Source organism: Phoenix dactylifera, chromosome 17 (genome assembly GCF_009389715.1).
Source record: "Phoenix dactylifera cultivar Barhee BC4 chromosome 17, palm_55x_up_171113_PBpolish2nd_filt_p, whole genome shotgun sequence".
NCBI classification, from domain to species: domain Eukaryota; kingdom Viridiplantae; phylum Streptophyta; class Magnoliopsida; order Arecales; family Arecaceae; genus Phoenix; species Phoenix dactylifera.
This window is the reverse complement of record NC_052408.1, coordinates 10,908,141-10,925,903: the sequence shown is the minus strand read 5'-3', so window position 1 is coordinate 10,925,903 and position 17,763 is coordinate 10,908,141. Positions and strand designations below refer to the sequence as shown.

General features: G+C 38.7%; 2 protein-coding genes across 2 annotated transcripts; both read left to right on the top strand.

Moving 5' to 3' along the window:
* Window positions 1-10: 10 nt before the first annotated feature.
* Window positions 11-6,351, top strand: LOC103721740 (kinesin-like protein KIN-10A). The gene is made up of 6 exons (XM_008812060.4): window positions 11-1,477; window positions 2,755-2,910; window positions 2,996-3,103; window positions 3,547-3,657; window positions 3,761-5,230; window positions 5,858-6,351. The coding sequence occupies exons 1-6, from the start codon at window positions 815-817 to the stop codon at window positions 6,110-6,112; spliced, it is 2,763 nt and encodes a 920-aa protein (XP_008810282.2). The 5' UTR covers window positions 11-814; the 3' UTR covers window positions 6,113-6,351.
* Window positions 6,352-11,467: 5,116 nt separating this feature from the next.
* LOC103721732 (ABC transporter I family member 19-like) lies at window positions 11,468-15,957 on the top strand. Its single transcript, XM_008812051.4, has 6 exons — window positions 11,468-11,689; window positions 12,980-13,140; window positions 13,765-13,816; window positions 14,250-14,386; window positions 15,216-15,302; window positions 15,378-15,957. The coding sequence occupies exons 1-6, from the start codon at window positions 11,554-11,556 to the stop codon at window positions 15,663-15,665; spliced, it is 861 nt and encodes a 286-aa protein (XP_008810273.1). The 5' UTR covers window positions 11,468-11,553; the 3' UTR covers window positions 15,666-15,957.
* The last annotated feature ends 1,806 nt before the right edge of the window (window positions 15,958-17,763 follow it).

Below are 17,763 nucleotides of genomic sequence, written 5' to 3'. Positions count from 1 at the left end.
GTTGAAGGTATCTTCTTTTGTAACAGAGCAAGGCAGAGGTGCCTCCTCCTTGAGAGATACTGAGCTCTTGCAGCCACAGTTGAGGCCGGTCCGTTTCTGGTGTTCCTCAGGGACACGACAAACCGCCAGTGAACGACCATGTTCTAGTCTGCATATTTTGTCTCTATGGAAGGAACATCTTAACATATAGTTCCGGAGGCACAACTACTACCAGATCCACATGGCGACTCGGTTAATCTGCTCTTCATGGAGGTCATATCCGTCAATGTCGAAAAGCTTACGCGATTTAGCGAACAGCGGATACGATGGACGGCAGAATCGACATAATTAGCATACCGACGCGTGTCCTTGTGGATGCATATCTATCGCTTGATCGAATGCGCTCCCACTCCGATATGTTCGGGATTCGATCCGGATTCTCTTTCTCACTCCTACCTCCATTTGTGGCGCATACAAATTTCCAGGCGGACCCACGATCCGTCGACCGTGATTGCTCGGGGTCTTCACGGACGGCAATTATTGGTCCGTACAGAAACGTTATGCGGATCAGTCGCACTTAATCTTCCGGAGAAAGAGACGTTAGGACTTCCAACGGCTATATACCATTCAAATTCTGAGCATCCCTTCCTCCCCCCTTCCCCTCGTTACGATTTCTCTTCATTTCTTTCCAAAGAAAGCAGAGAAGCCTTAAGAGCGACCCAATTTTTCCTTCTCTTAGTTCTTTAAAATTATCTCTCTCTCTCTCTCTCTTTGTGCAATTCTTTCTTCATCCTCTCTACAGATTCTGGAGTAGGGAAGGCTAAATTTTTTGCCAATGGCTCCGACGCCGTCCCCAAGAAACATTACGGGGCAACAAACTCCCTCAAGAACTCCTCAATCTAAGCAGCGCCTCCATTTCCCAAATCCAAGGAACGGAGTGCACCCCTCTCCAAATCCTCTCTCAGTCATCAAAGAAACGGTCCCCTCCGAGCACCCGGTTGAAGTCATTGGCCGGATCCGTGACCACGCAGACCGGAAAGACAAGCCCCCCTCGGCTCTTGAGATCTCTCAGGATGGCCGCTCTGTTCGGGTCAGGACCGACATCGGGTACCGAGATTTCAGCCTCGATGGAGTCTCAATTTCTGAGGATGAAGATCTTGAGGGCTTTTACAAGAGATTCGTGGAACCGAGGATCAATGGTGTGCGGATGGGTTCCAAGTGCACGATTATGATGTATGGGCCAACAGGATCAGGGAAAAGTCACACGATGTTCGGGTGTTTGAAGCAGCCAGGCATTGTGTACAGAGCTTTAAGGGATATTTTAGGGGAGGGCGATGAAGATAGAGAGAACGGTGTGGATGATGGGGGGTTTGGGCTTGGTTTGTTCGTCCAAGTTGCTGTCTTGGAGATATACAACGAAGAGATCTACGATCTTCTTTCAGGACATTCAAATGGAGGGGGAGCAACTATTGGGCTTCCAAAAGGAAACACTCCTAAGGTTAGTGAGTTTTCTATTTCTCCACCTTCTTGATTTCTTGATGTGGGATCCGACTTGATTCCTTAAAAATTAGGGTTTACGTTTTGGTAACATTGACGGGATTCTGGGATAAAATTAGGGTTTATGTTTTGGTAACATTGACGGGATTCTGGGATCATGTCAGTTATGTGGTAGTGAAGGCAATTATTGATTTCTACATATCAGTAATATTTTCAGCCTTTATGTGCTATTTACTGAGTCTCTTATTAGCTTGTTTGGTTCTCCAAGTTGGGTATTCTTAAGGATTTTTTTACAATTTGGCACCATTGATTCATGTTTAAAATGACTCTGCATCTTAATTTCTCAGTTCCACTTTTAAGCACTGTCAGAACTCCAGCTGCCTGGCAGATTTTGATTGAATGAGTTTGCAACCTTCATCTTTGTTGAGCTGCAAATATTGGTTAAATTAGGAGCTTCTGACAAAGTGATCTAATATCGTCTTCTTTTGTTGGACTTAATTCCCAATATTTTTGTTGTTTTTTCTTTAAGAATTCTGAGAAAGTTTTAAGGCATTAATTTGATTTAACTTTTTTTTTCTTTTTGTAGAGAGAAAATTTTCTTGAAGAATTTTGAGCAAGTTTTAAGGCATTAATTTGATTTAAGTTTTTTTTTTCTTTTTTTGCAAAGAGAAAACAGGGTGAATTGTCATAAGTACATGACAATTCACCCTGTTTCATTCTATGAAGAATGAAGGAAACAAAGAGCGCATCCCTGAAGAAAATGAAAATGAGAATCAAAGAAACAAATAAGAAAATCCAGTTCAGCTTCATCTAATGTTCATCTATTAAATAAATATTAATTTGTTAAACTAAATTAGTTTCCGCTGTTCCCATTTCCTCGCTGACCCATCATGCGAAAGGTACGCCGTTAGAGTGAGTGCGCCCGCACTCCGCTCCTTCGACTGATTATTCGCATCGGATCTCAAGTTCTCTATTGCACTCCCCGATTGGGAGATTATAGGTTATTGATCCTTAAAATCTGTTTATTCTTCTATTTTTACAATAAGAATTCACTGTGTGTGAAGCTTTTTTTCTAACAAGCTAGGAAAAGTAGGTTATTAAGGCGTCAATCTGATCTCAGAGCATCTAGTAAATATAACATAATTCATTTTACAAAACTGATTTTTAGTTGCCCGTAGGTAATTCATCTTTGAAGACTCTCATTAATCATTAGAATTATGTTGTGTAAATTTTGTTATCTTTCTTATAAATTTTCCCTTTTCTGTGCTTCGCATGTAGGCTCGACTAGAAGTGATGGGAAAGAAGGCAAAGAATGCGACGTATATATCAGGAAATGAAGCTGGAAAAATATCAAGAGAAGTTGCCAAAGTAGAAAAGCGGAGGATTGTTAAAAGCACTCTTTGCAATGAAAGAAGCTCACGAAGTCATTGCATGGTTTGTTGCTTATCATTGAATGTTTTCTGAATTTTCTGTATCCTCCTTTTGATACCTATACTGATTTCCCTGCAAACATCTACAGATAATTCTGGATGTTCCATCAGTAGGTGGAAGGCTGATGCTGGTTGACATGGCGGGTTCTGAAAACATAGAAGCAGCTGGTCAAATTGGATTCGAAGCAAAAATGCAGGTATCATTTTCTATTCCTCTCTTTTACTTAGTGAACAAATACCTTAATATGCAGACTAAAACACGAGATGATTCTTCCAGGTTTGCATGCAGATTCAGTTATTGCATTATTATATGTCAACCTGCTTTCCTATATTATCATGCAGGTCATCTTCCTATAGTTACTTTTTTCTTTACCGCATTCATCAGTGCATGTTAACTACCTAAACTTTTCTTTCTCCTTTACTTTTTTGTGCTTATGAGAGTTTGGTTTGATTCAAGCCCAGTAATTATCTAGGTTGCCTTTTGCAGTCATGTGTTTCAGTTTGATCCATCAAAATTCATGTTTATTTTTCTGCTTGTCATCTGGGATGGTAGCTTAATAGATCTGCCGAGGTACCAAATTATATTTGCTCAACTAGAAATCGGGGCTCATATGGTTGATTCTTGATGCATCTTTTGCAGACAGCTAAAATTAATCAAGGAAACATAGCACTCAAAAGAGTGGTTGAATCCATTGCTAATGGTGACTCTCATGTTCCATTCAGAGATAGCAAACTTACAATGCTTTTGCAGGTAAAATTTATTATCTTCTCGAGCTTATGTTCTTTGAGGCTACTATTGGTTTTTATTCAAGAACGGGTAATGATTCAGAGGATTTTTTCATTGTATTTTCTAGGATTCATTTGAGGATGATAAATCAAAAATTTTGATGATTCTTTGTGCAAGTCCTGACCCCAAAGAAATGCACAAGACCATTTCTACTCTTGAGTACGGAGCTAAGGCAAAGTGCATTGTCCGTGCTGCTCATATGCCGACTCCCAGAGATAAAGTGAATTCTGAGGTGTCATCTGTGGATCTGAGATCAAGAATTGTAGCAATGAACCAGTTCATATATAAGCTACAAATGGATAACAAGCTTAAAGAGAGAGAGCGTGACGAAGCCCAGAAAGAGCGGTTGCAGAAAGAGGAAGAAGTAGCACAGCTAAGGACTAAGCTCAAACTGATTGAAGGAAGGGGGGCGGCTGTAAAGGAAGAAGAGATAAAATCAAAGGTGGATGAAAGAACACAGATTTTGAGGCTTGAGTTAATGAAGATGGAGGAGAAGTTGTTACAGCAACAAGAGGAGCTCAATATGCTCAGGCAACAGTTGGAGGAAGTGGAATATGAAAAGGGCAAAGTTGTTGAGGATTCATTACAAGGCATGGATGAAGGTAGATTTATGAAAAGACTGACTGAAATTTATGCGGGAGACCAAGGAATGGAGAAATCTATGGAGTTAGATATGGGGGATCAACCAGCGATATATGATGTGAAGGAGATTAAGGAGGACTCTCAGCAGTCAGAAAATCATTCAAACCTCTCCCTGCTGCATTCTTGTCCTTTGAGTATGGAAGAGGAAGTTGATCCTAACATGCTGAGATTCCCAGATAAGGTGTGCTTGAGCACTGTTTTTGAGGAGGATGAAGAAGGAGAAGAAAAAGATAGTGCAGAGGAAAACGAAGTTGATAAGGAGGTGGTAGAAGAAGACATGGGAAAACTGTGGACTGATGGCTTGGGATCCTTGGGTGCTGAATATCACAAGGATGCAATCGAAAAGCAAGCTGGTATCGTGGAAATTGCAAAAGATGCTGCCTCTGCCAGGAGAACAAGAATTCAAAATATTTTCAGACTTTGCGGCAACCACAGAGAGTTAGCTCACCAAGTTAAAGTTTCAACTCCTTCCAAGAAAAGACCTGAAGAGACAAATGAAGGGTTAGAAGCAGAAAGTCCTCTTCAGCCATTAGTTAGACCACTTAATAACTGCATGTCTAATTTGAGAGCAGCTGAAAGCCCAATTTCCTCATTGGTTGCGCCATTTGAATCACTTTGCCTCACAGATAAGCCGAAATCGGCAGAACCACAATCAAGATGTCTTTCTTTCGAAGCATCACGAAACTCAAAGGAGAACCACAGACCAGGAGAGGAGGGGGAAGATGGATTGTTGGAAGTTTATGTAAAATGGGAGGCAACAAAAGAATCTGCAGGAAACCTAATTAAGAAGTTCAATGTTTTGAAGAATTCAAACCTCTCAGATTTACGAAAACTTATCGAAACACATCTTGATGAAGGCAACAGCAAACAGCCCTTCTCTTTTCTCCTGCTTGGGGTATGCTGCTTTCCTGATTATGTTTAATTATATTTTTATATCTCATCCCTAGCTTTGGTATTTGGCTGCAGTCTAGTCTTTATAGATTAGCCGAAATTCAGACTCCCATTACTAAAGCCATTATTTTATTTTCATTTTTCTAACCTTCAATTTACAAGGACCTGTTGGAAAATCTAAGCTGCTGCACTTCTACATATATAGCTGTGATTAGCTTATCTTTTTTTGAGACGTCGGGTTGTCAGTGCAGAATTTGTACCGATTACTCTTCTGTGATGATGTTGCTCTTCTTTCTGAGCTTTGTATCCATCTTGTCTCTCTGAAAGATTTTAGAGATGAGCATTAACAATACTACAGTATGGATACTGATGATAATTCAAAGAGTTAATTTAGTATGGATACTGATGATAATTCAAAGAGTTAATTTACTACTTATTTTTAAGTTAACTTACTGCTTGACTTAGATGATGTAGATTCTCCCTCAATTTGACTTTTTTCTAAAGATCTCTCTATATTCTGTTTATATAATGTCTTTTTTCTGTTTATTTGTCTATATATCTTATGGTTATCTGTTCATAACGTCAGCTAAAGATTCTTATCAACAAGGTGTGTTAATTGTTGGTGCGACAGGATCCTCGTGGAGCTCCAGTCACTAAGGAAAAGGAAGCAGCAACTCAAGTTGGCAAATTGCCTATTTGCAACAACCAGCTGAAAGGTCACCTTGCCTGCTTACGTCCAACGAAGAAGACACTGCAGCGACCAAATCACATTCCATTTAGTTCGCTGGAAAATACACTCCCTGTTGCGAGTTCACAGCATCCAGAAGCTTTTTCGCCAAAAGTTAATCAGATGAATGTAAACTATCTCACAGGACTGAGGGCATAGATTGAAGCCTCTCTAAGTTTGAAATGGCTGTATTTCTATTTTTTGCCCATTCATGTCTTAACTGTATACCTTTGCATGTATTTTTTGAGTACCCACACAACTGATGCTGGACGTGCGTTTTGCTTCCTGCAGAGTGCATCTAATATGCTTGTAATATGTCTCAATCTAGCTTCCATGTTTTCAATATTTCTAGTGTAAAGGTCTTCCATCAATCTGTTTCATGCATTAAATATTATTCTCGGTCTTAGTCTTCTGAGTTTGTTGAGACTGTTTGGAGTGCTTTTGTTATTGATCTGAAAAATGTTGCAATGAAGCCCTGTGACAGATTCGATGATTAAAAGATCATTTATTTCTTAATATGCGATCTAGGATTACTAATTAATTCCTTCATATAAAACATGTAAGCCTATCAAATCCAAGACCAATAGCCTTATCTATGTTCAATCTAGCGGATAAGATTAGTTTAAAAACACCAAACCTATAAGGATGCTGCCAAATCCAATGTAAGTGGATTTGTGTATCAAAACTTGTCATCCTCAATTTTATTCTTCTCACAAATTCTTTTATATATTGCCATTGGTGACTGTTCATGATAGCCGCCAATCTTATTCCATATGTGATGGTATCATTCTACATACTATCAGAAGGTTTGTGGATTAAATATATTTAATCTATTCGAATTCTGTTTATTTTGTTTCTGATCTGTTTAATTTGACCTACCTAACCTATTGAGTCGGTTTAAATCTATTTAACCCGTTAAAAATCCATCTAACTCGTTTAACTTGACTTAACCTGTTTAATAAATGAGTTATGTGGGTCGGACCGCTTACCTATTAATTAATAAATAGATCGAATTCAGATTTCAAATTTTAATCTGTTGAATAAATATATTAGATTTGGATTAATAAATTTTTTATCTGGTCAGTAGCCGATTCAATCCGTATTTGATGTGATCCAATTCAATTGCCACCCTTATCTGGAGGCTGCCCTCTACACGAGCAGATTTTGGCGCACCGGGGAGGGCTTTTTAGTTTGCCATGGGCGTGTTGGTGTCTTTCTTGGTGCGATACAAGAATAATGGCTGTTGAGGGTGGCGTTGCCAAAGGTACAATTAGCAGGGGAGCAACTTTTCTCATGCACAAACTGAATGCGCAGGGCATCGTCCGACTCTCCACCTGCAAAAAGAATCAAGTCGTTATTTACAATAAATACCGTTATTATTGATCCAGGAAATTGATAAATACACTCCATGGGTCAACAAATTTTTTATTACTTTCCAAATATAGATATAAAGAACATAAACAACCCAAAAGGTATACCCCAAGATTTATCATACTGATCAATATCGTATCATATCGATACTCGGTACAACTTGTTATCTCGCACCATACCATAAACCAATACTGTAATTGGATGGTATCGATACGAGATCAAAAATACCAAAACGATAATTTGATATATCCATATTAGTTTGTTATTTATAATTTTTTTAGTCAAAAATACTATTTATCGCCGGATTTAGCAGCATAACGTCGGAGTTGAGCTCACTACAGTGGCCGTGTGGGTGAAGGCTATTACTTGTGCTGCGGGGTTCATAGAGAAAGATGGTCCAGATTGCGGAGTTAGTCGAGTGGAGTCGGCACTACGACTGGCGACGACAGCGGTGCAGGCTGTCGGGGATGCTCCAGACGGTGGCAGGCCTGCTGACGGGCAACCGGATCAACCATCCTCAGCTGCGATAGGTGATCACTCTGTAGCAGTCAAAAGGGCTAAGAGTGCTCTGACTTTGGAGGCGATGGAAGGAGCAGCTAGCTGTGGGCCGGCCCAACAACAAAAGTCTGGGAAAGGTCCCGTTTTGTCTTGTGTTGAAGAATGAAGATCTAGAATTATAGGAGAGTTTGCAATCCCTCCTTCACTATCTCATTTAGGAGATTGATCCAAGTGCATGGCTCGGATATTTATTTTTTGTATGAGACGCAATTCTTTGGCGACAGCCTTCTCTGAGTTCAGCGTTGGTTCTCAGCAATATGGGGTCCTATGCCATTGATTCTCAAAATTTGTCGAGGGTATTATTGTGCTTTGGAAGCAGGGTGTAGCCACCGTGGATGTATTCCATAACTGCCCCAGTAAGTTGTAATGATAATTTCAAAACTCAATGAATATTCTTGAATTTTATTGGATGTGTATGCCGGTACTGATTATAAGGGGCAGAGGATACTTCTGGGGGAGAGATGACTAGTCTTGTGGCACAAGGACAAGGTGTTCTAACGCTTGTTGTTGGTGGCTTCAACTTACATCTAGAGTCCCAAGGAGGAAAGAGGAGGCGAGGTACAAAATTGAAAGTCGAAACGGAGTCTCCTTTCAAAGGCACGACGCCAATGGTCGGGATGCTGTCAGCATTAATCGTCCCGTGCTGTAATCTCCAATGCCAGAAAATTAATCGGGCCTCGGCATGTCCTGGGCCTGCTTAAAATTGGGCTGGGCTAGCGGTTTAGATGGGGTCTACGTCACATGAGGACATTGGTGATGTTCGTTGCAGGGCTTTGGATTTTGCCTGAGGATGCGTTTCTGTTGTGACCCTGCCACGTTTTATAAGGAGCTGGGACGGGGAGGGGTCCGTATAGAGCAGCATTAATTTGTAAACCGCTATCAAGAAAATGAAAAAAGGAATAGTTTTAAATAGGGGTGCAAATGGGTCGGGTCGGGTCGGGTCCTAGGTGACCCCGATCCGACCCGATTTTTTGTTCGGGTCCCAATTTTGGACCCGGACCCGACCCGGTTGAAGATCGGGTTGGGTCGGGTCGGGTCCGAGTCGGGTTCGGGTCGGGTCCGGGTCTGATTCGGGTCGGGTTCGGGTCCGATCGGGTCCAATCCGGATAGCAGCGATCCAATCACCCACAACCCGAAGCTTAATCTTCCTAATCTCTCATCAAATTTTCTTAGCACTTCCAGTTCCTCAGCAGGGTAGTCCTTCTTCCGTCTTCCTCTGATCAGCAGCATCGAGTCGGCCAAAGAGAGAGGTGGGAGTTGCATGGGCTCGAAGACCATCACCTTCGCGAGCCGGGTCGTCACAATGACATGGGTAGCTCCGGTGTTCCTTGGAATGAAATCATGCAGGTCCTTTCCTTCCCACCATTCCTTCTCCGTCTCAAGATTGTCGATGACCAGCAAGTAAGGCACATCTCTGAACAGCTCCCTCTTCAACCTCTCTGGGGGCGGTTCCAAGGCCCTTGGAGATATATAAGGCGATTGTAATGCCGAAACAAATGCAGAGGAAGGTGGGGAGGGGGAGTTCAAGTGCGGAGAGATTGAAATGGAAGGAGAGATGGGAGCAGACTTCTCGCCATTATCGGCCGAGGATCCTGCTATTTTGATGGTCAATGTCCTTGTGTTTGGTTCTGTGGGATCCTGGAACTCTTCAGCAATGGGAAGGTCCCGAGGAGCTTCAGGTGGAGATGGCTCATCCATGAAGAAAATGAAGCTTCGTGGAGGTTATCAAAATGTTTTGAGTATTCCAACAGGCAACAGAAGAGTATCTAAAGAATGAAGATTGAAGACAAAAAGAAAAATCACAAGCTACATCTGTTACTTGATAAATTTGAAACATTCGGGTCCATTCGGGTCGGGTCGGGTCCGTTTGGTAAACCCAGACCCGACCCAGAAAATGATTCGGGTCCAATTTTAGGACCCGACCCGGACCCGCGGGTCCTAAAATTCGGATCGGGTCGGGTCTACGCGGGTCGGGTCGGGTCGGGTCACGGGTCGACCCGACCCATTTGCAGCCTTAGTTTTAAACATGTTCACTATGTATGCCTCTTGGACATTTAGTATAAGATGAGTCGAAGTTGTTTTCTAGTCAGAGAAGGGCATGGCAAAGTTTTCTAGTCCAAGGTGTTTCAAGGAACAAGCGTCTCATGCATGCATGCCGAAGGACAAAATAATTGTGCCAAAAACTTGCATGAATTATATAAGATGATGACCGATGAGTATAAAGCTATAGCCATTATGATATCATAATGGCCATTACAATGATTTCAGGCTCCATCCATTATATCATATATATGATTACAGAGAAAAGATAAAAACCATTATAGCATCTTATTCATCATTGTGATATTTTATTATATTATAAATAACGTCATTTTATTGTAAACTATAATTTCTTAAAATTTATTTGCATCAATTTTGTCTTTAAAAAAGATTATATAGTTTGAAAAATAAATATATAATCATTATACTGTTGATAACACCCTCCCGGGCCACACCACTAGGGAAGAACGATATAATCACTACATTAACAATTTTGATTAGGGTCTGCCGTAGTGGGATAACTTTTTTTTTTTTTTTTTTTAAGAGCCTGGTTAGCTGGGGGGTAATGTGACGTGGAAAAATAAATAAATCTCATGTCATGTCAGATTGCTATATTTAATATAAAAGGTACACAAGATATGGAAAAATAAATAATAGTTCTCATGTTTATTTTTTGAAAAAAAAGATAAAACAAATACCATTTGTTTATCCACGATGGATAATCGGTAATATAAAAATATTATTTCTTGACAGAAATATTCTCATTTGTGTTATATTAATTATATTAAACAATTAATATTAATTATATTAATATATATTATATTAATATTATATTAATATATTTTAAATATATTGACTAATAAAATTCATAAATAAAATATATTTAATATATTATTATATTTATTATCATATTCCAATTATTAATAAAAATAATAAATATTTATTAATTATCAATAAATTTAACATAGGACCTGTTAATAAATAATATATTTATTTATATACCAAAGCATACTAAAATTTATTTATAATAAAATTTATATTTTTTAATATATGTATAATTAACTTAAAAATATTTATTAATTTATGTAAATATATTTTAATGTATAAAATAACTAATATTGGTGGTGTTTATGTAAGTAGGACATAAATGGCCAAACGAATCGGTAAGATAAGGGGATATTAATGTTATTAAAACCTTGATGAATATTAAAATACTCTGGTCTTAAGGTTTAAAGTCCCGGCGTTTTGCATCATCTGCATCAGGCATCGAGTAATGCCCTTGAGTATTGATGACTGTTTTATATTATGTTTTAATGAAATTTATATGCAAGTATTAATGCTGTATACGGTGTTACGAAAAGTTGGTGGGGAGTAGTTCAGCCTACACCAGCTTCGGAGGAAGTTACGATAATAAATTTGATTGTAATATTTATAAGTTAATGGGTTCACGTGCAAAACGTCCTGATGCTCAGTTTTCAAGTAACCTCCAATACGCCGCTTGCGGGAAGCACTTCAAACTTCTGATAAATATTTTTACATAAAACACCTTATACGACGTAACTATTACAAATAAGTTCTTTCGGAGAGAGGGAGAGCGAGAACGAGCGAGGGAGCTCGAGAGAGGGAGAGAGATGGTGGAATCGACGGGAGGGATCGAGGTCTCGGGCCTTCAATTCGCTTACGAGGGCCAGCCTCCGTTGTTCACGAAGTTTAATCTCGAGATCTCTCCGGGCGATCGTTGCCTCCTCATCGGTGCCAATGGATCCGGTACCCTTCCCTTTCTTTTCCACTTTTAGATTCCCTGATTCCTCCTCCCCCCTCCTTTCTTCCAAACAAAACCATGTTTCTGGCTTGAATTATCTCTTTCCTCAGTATAAAACCCTAATTTCACCAAGGTTTTCTGCCCCCAATCGAGTAGAAGATCTTACAGCGAACAAATCCGGTTTGTTTTTTGCTTCTTGAAAAAAAAAGAGCAAAGGGATTTCTATCCAGATCTATTTTGTATATTATAAATATTCTAATTTCAAGGGATGGATTTTAAACTGATGGGATTCATGAGTTAGTCTGATTAGAAAAATCTGATTTTTGGACGTATCTGGGAGCAAATTCAGTTTTTTCTCCTGAAATTAATTCAATACGTCAGAAGAATCAAATTCGGTTTATTCATGGTGTAATGAAACATGGATTTATTGAGTGACTCGAATAGATTTGGAGGATTTTGTACACCGAGTATACACGTATGTTCTATCTCTAATTATTTACTGGTAATATCTCATTGCTATAGTTAATCATCTTGATATCCTGCTATTCCTCATGATTATTTGGTCCTTCTTTATGTGTTTGACTGTTTTTTCCCCCACTGGAACTGCGATGAATGATGATAGAAAGGGTTGCTCTGATGAGGAGTACCAAAAATTTGTTCGAATCATAACATTTACTATGAGGACGGAAATCAACATATCCTTGGTCATTTAAATGTGGAAGTTGATCAAGTTGAAGTTCCATGCAGGGAAGAGAGATACGGTATGGTATGAGAAGCTGTAACAAGGAAACGTTAAGGAACAACATGGTGTCTTAGAAGAAAGTTAGACCACTCTCTCCTTCTACTAGAGAGATAAAGGGCACTCTCAGAATTCTACTCATTCTTGATGATTTTGCAGAACAACTTCATCATTTTCATGTAAATTGATTGTCATTACAAAAGATGGCATCGAGTTTTCAACTCTTTCTCGAGTAATTTGTAGAACAAGCCCAGGATTGATTGTCATGAGAAAAGATGGCATCTAGATAAATTTCACTGGATTCTCTGCATATTGCTTGCAAGTAAAGAAATTTTGTTTCTTTAGTCTCAAAAGGAAGGACTTTGTTTTTATTTTTAAAGAAAAAAATAAAAAAAAAAAACAGTTTGGAGGTACAACTTAATATTCTCTTGCTCTTCTCTTGCAGCTGCTTGCCTAGCTCTTTCCCAACAAAATATGTAGACTGCTTTTTGGGGGAAAAAACTTAATGTATAATGAATAAGATTTAGGTGTTCAGTGCTGATATATACTTCTGCAGGTAAGACTACTTTGTTGAAGATTCTAGCTGGGAAACATATGGTTGGAGGGAGGGATGTAGTGAGAGTCCTCAATCGTTCTGCTTTTCATGACACACAGCTGGTCTGTAGTGGTGACCTCGCCTATCTTGGAGGTTCTTGGAGTAAAACTATTGGTTCTGCTGTGAGTTTTTCCATTTTCTTGTTTTATTGGACCAAAACAAGCTCCATTAAAAAATTTTGCCTGTCAGTTAACCGTGACTGTATTGTAGTTGAGATGAGGGCATTTCTCCAAATACATGCTTGTATAATCGTGGAACTCTGAGCAGAAGATTTTGCACTTCTAACATACGATAGATTGGAAATTTAATCTTTGTAAGATTCATAGGAGGAGCTTGACCCATTGTAGCTTTATTCTGGAGCTTTTTTTTTTGTTGCTTAACACTATTCACCCTATGATATAGCTAAAGATTTTCCCTTACCTTTTTTTCTTGAACATTATGGAAGAACATGTGTGCATGTTAACATTCGAATGCTTGTTGACAAATAGAGTAAAAAAAATTACATAGAAAATGATATCAATCTAACACTTTAGTTAATGATCATGTTTATACCAAACTCATTGTGGGAGAACAGCTATGTATGTGAAGTTTTAAAGACTAAGGAAGTTATATAGTTGAAACTCTCATGTTCGCAAGAACATTTCTTAAACCATGCAGAGTTGTTATGAACATAGCAAGCATTATTGAGTTCCTAGAAATGCCATGGTTTATGGAAATGATTTATCTTACTCAAATTCTTTTCCCAGGGGGATGTTCCACTCCAAGGTGACTTCTCTGCTGAGCATATGATTTTTGGAGGTATGTCATTGAGTGATATATGACATGCTCCAGGGAGAAAATGTCAGTTCTCCTAATATATTCTTCTCTAATTTCTCATATCTTAGATAATTTTCTATTTTATTGAATATAAGTTATTTCCATGCACATAGTAACAGAAAAAAAAAACAGATTATTTATTCTTCAGATTTTTGGTGAATTCATGTTAAAATGACCCCTAGATTGTTTTCCTGCTAATTGCCAATACAAAAATAGTGTCTGTAGATGTTAATTACTTGCTTCTGTAGGAGTAGGGAAATCTTTCATGTCCGTGAGTCCAGAATATACTGGCGAAGTTTTAATAGATGTAGCAACTTCTCTGTTCATGTGGTTAGCAGCTGAAACAACTGATAGTTTGGGACTAAATGTATAATTTAGGATGCTGATTATTCCCCTTAATTTGAATCTTGAACAGTTGAAGGGATTGATCCTGCTAGGAGAGAGAAGCTCGTCAGTCTACTTGACATTGATCTTCAGTGGCGGATGCATAGAGTTTCTGATGGACAGCGCCGCCGTGTCCAAATTTGCATGGGCCTTCTTCACCCATACAAGGTTAAACTTTTCTAGTGTTTTTCTCCATGTTCAATGATCTGCCATTGAGGATATATGGTTGCTCTTCAACATTAAACTACAATTGCTGCCTTCTCTTTTGTTTCTGCATGTTATGAAATTGCCGTTTTACTAATTATTATATTGATTGCAGTTTGCAAAACATTGAACTCATATACAGAGCGAACATAATAACAAAAAATCAAATACAAAACAGGAATTAACGATGCATAATTTGAGACTTGAGCATAATCATGGTAAATATTCCCATTATCTCATTCATATGTTAGTTTCAATGATTAAAAAAAATACAAAATGTCTCAAAATTTTTGCCCTATTTATTATATAACTTTGTGAAATTGAGAGGATGAAAATTTTAATAAAATAAGCATATTTCTGCAACCACCTCATACAAAATGATTATTAATCTGCATCTGATCCATTGCCTATTAGTTACCCTTTCTTGTTTTACTGGAGATGCTATATAAGCATTGGCTCCTTAATATTTCCAGCCACAAAGTAGACGAGTTTTGCAACTAAGATTTTCCCTAATTTGCTTTCATAGTGGATGCTTTTGGTGTCTTGCTGTGCAAATTGTGAAAGTTCTATTTACATAAGTGCAAAAAAAAAAACCTAAAGCATATGTTCTGTAGTTTCCTTTGAACTCCTGAAATATTTTAGTACTCATTGGACTGGAAAATATGATTTCTTTGCATCCATCAGGCTTAATCTAGCAAGCACGGTTGTCTCCATAAAGGATGTCTAAATGAACTTTAAGGACATCATTTTCTTATTATTAGCTATCCCTACTTAAACCTTCAAGGAAATACAGGTTCTTTTGCTCGATGAGGTTACCGTGGACCTAGATGTTGTCACTAGAATGGATCTTCTTGACTTCTTCAAGGAAGAGTGTGAACAGGTAGAAATTCAATTTCATTCCTTTTGTTCTTATTTAGTTTCCCTTCACTATCTAAGTTCTAAAAATTTATTGTAGAGAGGAGCTACCATTGTTTATGCCACACATATATTTGATGGATTGGAGACATGGGCCACAGATGTGGCTTACATCCAAGATGGTGAGCTGAGAAGGTTTGGGAAACTGTCTGGCATTCATGAACTGAAAGGTTCCAACAACCTGCTCTCAGTTGTTGAATCATGGCTTCTATCTGAGTCCAAGAATCCAAGGAAGCAGCCCGTTAATTCTTCTGTCCAATCAAGCAGGGGCTCTCCCTTTGATTCTTCTCCTTTTAGATCATCCCGTCATATGGCCTACTATCGTTGATTGCTCCAGATCTAGAATTTTCATATATAGACTGTTCCAAACTTCTTATCAGTTCAATTTAAAGTTCCTGTCATATTTTTTTTCGTCCCCAATACGAGATGCTGTAATGGCTTTGTTGTACGTCTATTGAAGAAAAAAAAAACGTGCTGAGGCAAATAACTGTGGTTGGTCTGCTTAAGTCTTATCAGAAGTGTGTAATGCTCATTCTGAGCAACTTTAACTGAAGCAGCAGGCACGCTGTAAATTAGATTCTTAAATAAAGAACATGGCAAAAGCATGCTTTGGATTGATAGTTTTTACGCTTCTGATTTTTGGAAGCTTTCCGGTAGACTCATCATTGATGCAATATATTCTTGTGGACTTGCATATTTACTTGTTTTTCCAAGAGGGGAATTGCATATGCTGCTGATGGAGCACACTAGCATCATTTTCAGAAGGTGATTCATTTTCTGGTGCTGCCTTTTGGGAATTGATTTTCAGAACTGCTATAGGTGCGTTGCTGCTTGTACTGCTTTGATGTCAAGGCCTGTTTCATTCAGGTTTAGAGTACATTGTAGCACTATCCCATCTTGTATTATTTGACAGGAAATCCAACAAAAAGAATCGTTTGTCTTTTGAGTTTCTGGTCCGTCGATTTTAGTGTTTCTGTGATGACTGATGAAGTAATTGCCTTTGGCTACCATTTTCACAGAGGCAATGCATGGTTGCTTTTTCTCATACAGGATCCTACCCGGACCACGCCAAGCCAATACTCGCACCCTATTCTCCCTTCTGTAAAACTGGCAGATGCATCAAATAACCAGTTAATTCTCAATGACCACCCAGTGGCAAGTCTATCTTTGTTGGTATGGATATCCAGCAAAAGTTTGTCAGCCAAGCCGCTATTAGCTTCCAGTTGGTTATTTACTACTGTAAACGCTTCCAGAGGAGCTTGATAATTTCTTTTATATGCATATATCTTCCAAGGAATTCAGTCACAAGGTCATCCCTCTAGTGAGATTTGATCACCGAGTAAAAAACTTAAATACAGTTGGCTTTCAACCTAATATATCAATCTTCTATGAGATCTTGCTCAGTCTGAAATTTGAAAAATTCTGGTCAAAAATGAAAGGCAATGCTGATACAAGGAGTTGCATCCAGTCGGCAAGGCAAAGACAGCAAAACCAAACCCTTTGTTTTCAATCATCTTCTAGAGTTAAAATCTTCAAGCCAGGGTGCCATTCATGGCATGCGCATTTTTTAGATTGGAAGGAAAGGAGCAGACAGCATGGCTGGCCTCCTAATGATGGATGTCGTGCGACGAAACCCAATCAGTGCTTCTGACCAGATAATCACAATATCTTGCCAATGATTTTCACATGCAGTGCTGAGCTTTAGGACCATAAAGGTAATGTCATCTTCATATCCTTTGATGCGAGAATGTTGAAGGTGTTTGAGCTTGACAGCATGTGTCTGGTCTTGTCTTAAAAACCTCAACCAGGTGTCATTTCATTGCATATGATAATAGATTGGCAGACCAAATTTACCAATGGAGGGCATTTGGATCCTCAGATTGAAGTTATAGATACAAGCTAGGCACCAAGATTACTCTATTTACAAGACTTCATGCATTGCCTTATGGATGTCCCACATGTAGGTTCGGAGATGAATTAATTTGAAATTGGCACATTCTGCTTAGAGGATATATACCATTGGAGCAGCATCAAAACAGCATCTGCGAGTCCAAAGGGAAGATGGAGATGCTCCCTGAAAGGTACACAATAATTGAAAAACGACAAGTTCAGAATTGGATCATCCTCCGAAGAGGCACCAGGCGTTTCCTTTTGTCACCTTATTCTTCTTGATGCATTTAGAAAATTATACCCAAGTGCTTAAATCATTTGTTATTTTTAATGCTACAAAATATATTGAGTTAGGAACAGGATTAGAAGAAGAAGAAGAAGAGGAGGCTTGCATATAAACATCTCCTTTATTTTTTTTTGACTGAAAAAGAAAGAATTAGGAAGGTACTTCCCCCTTATTTTATTATGATCAAACAAGGGTATGTACAGGTATTATGTACAAAATCGAAGGGAAAACAGGATAGTAAAGGGAGGAA

Coding starts and splice junctions, on each gene's coding strand:
- LOC103721740 (XM_008812060.4), top strand. CDS start 815: ATGGCTCCGACGCCGTCCCCAAGAAACATTACGGGGCAACAAACTCCC. Junction 3,104..3,546: donor GATTCGAAGCAAAAATGCAG/GTATCATTTTCT, acceptor CATCTTTTGCAG/ACAGCTAAAATTAATCAAGG. Junction 3,658..3,760: donor AACTTACAATGCTTTTGCAG/GTAAAATTTATT, acceptor TGTATTTTCTAG/GATTCATTTGAGGATGATAA.
- LOC103721732 (XM_008812051.4), top strand. CDS start 11,554: ATGGTGGAATCGACGGGAGGGATCGAGGTCTCGGGCCTTCAATTCGCT. Junction 13,141..13,764: donor GTAAAACTATTGGTTCTGCT/GTGAGTTTTTCC, acceptor TTCTTTTCCCAG/GGGGATGTTCCACTCCAAGG. Junction 15,303..15,377: donor TCAAGGAAGAGTGTGAACAG/GTAGAAATTCAA, acceptor AATTTATTGTAG/AGAGGAGCTACCATTGTTTA.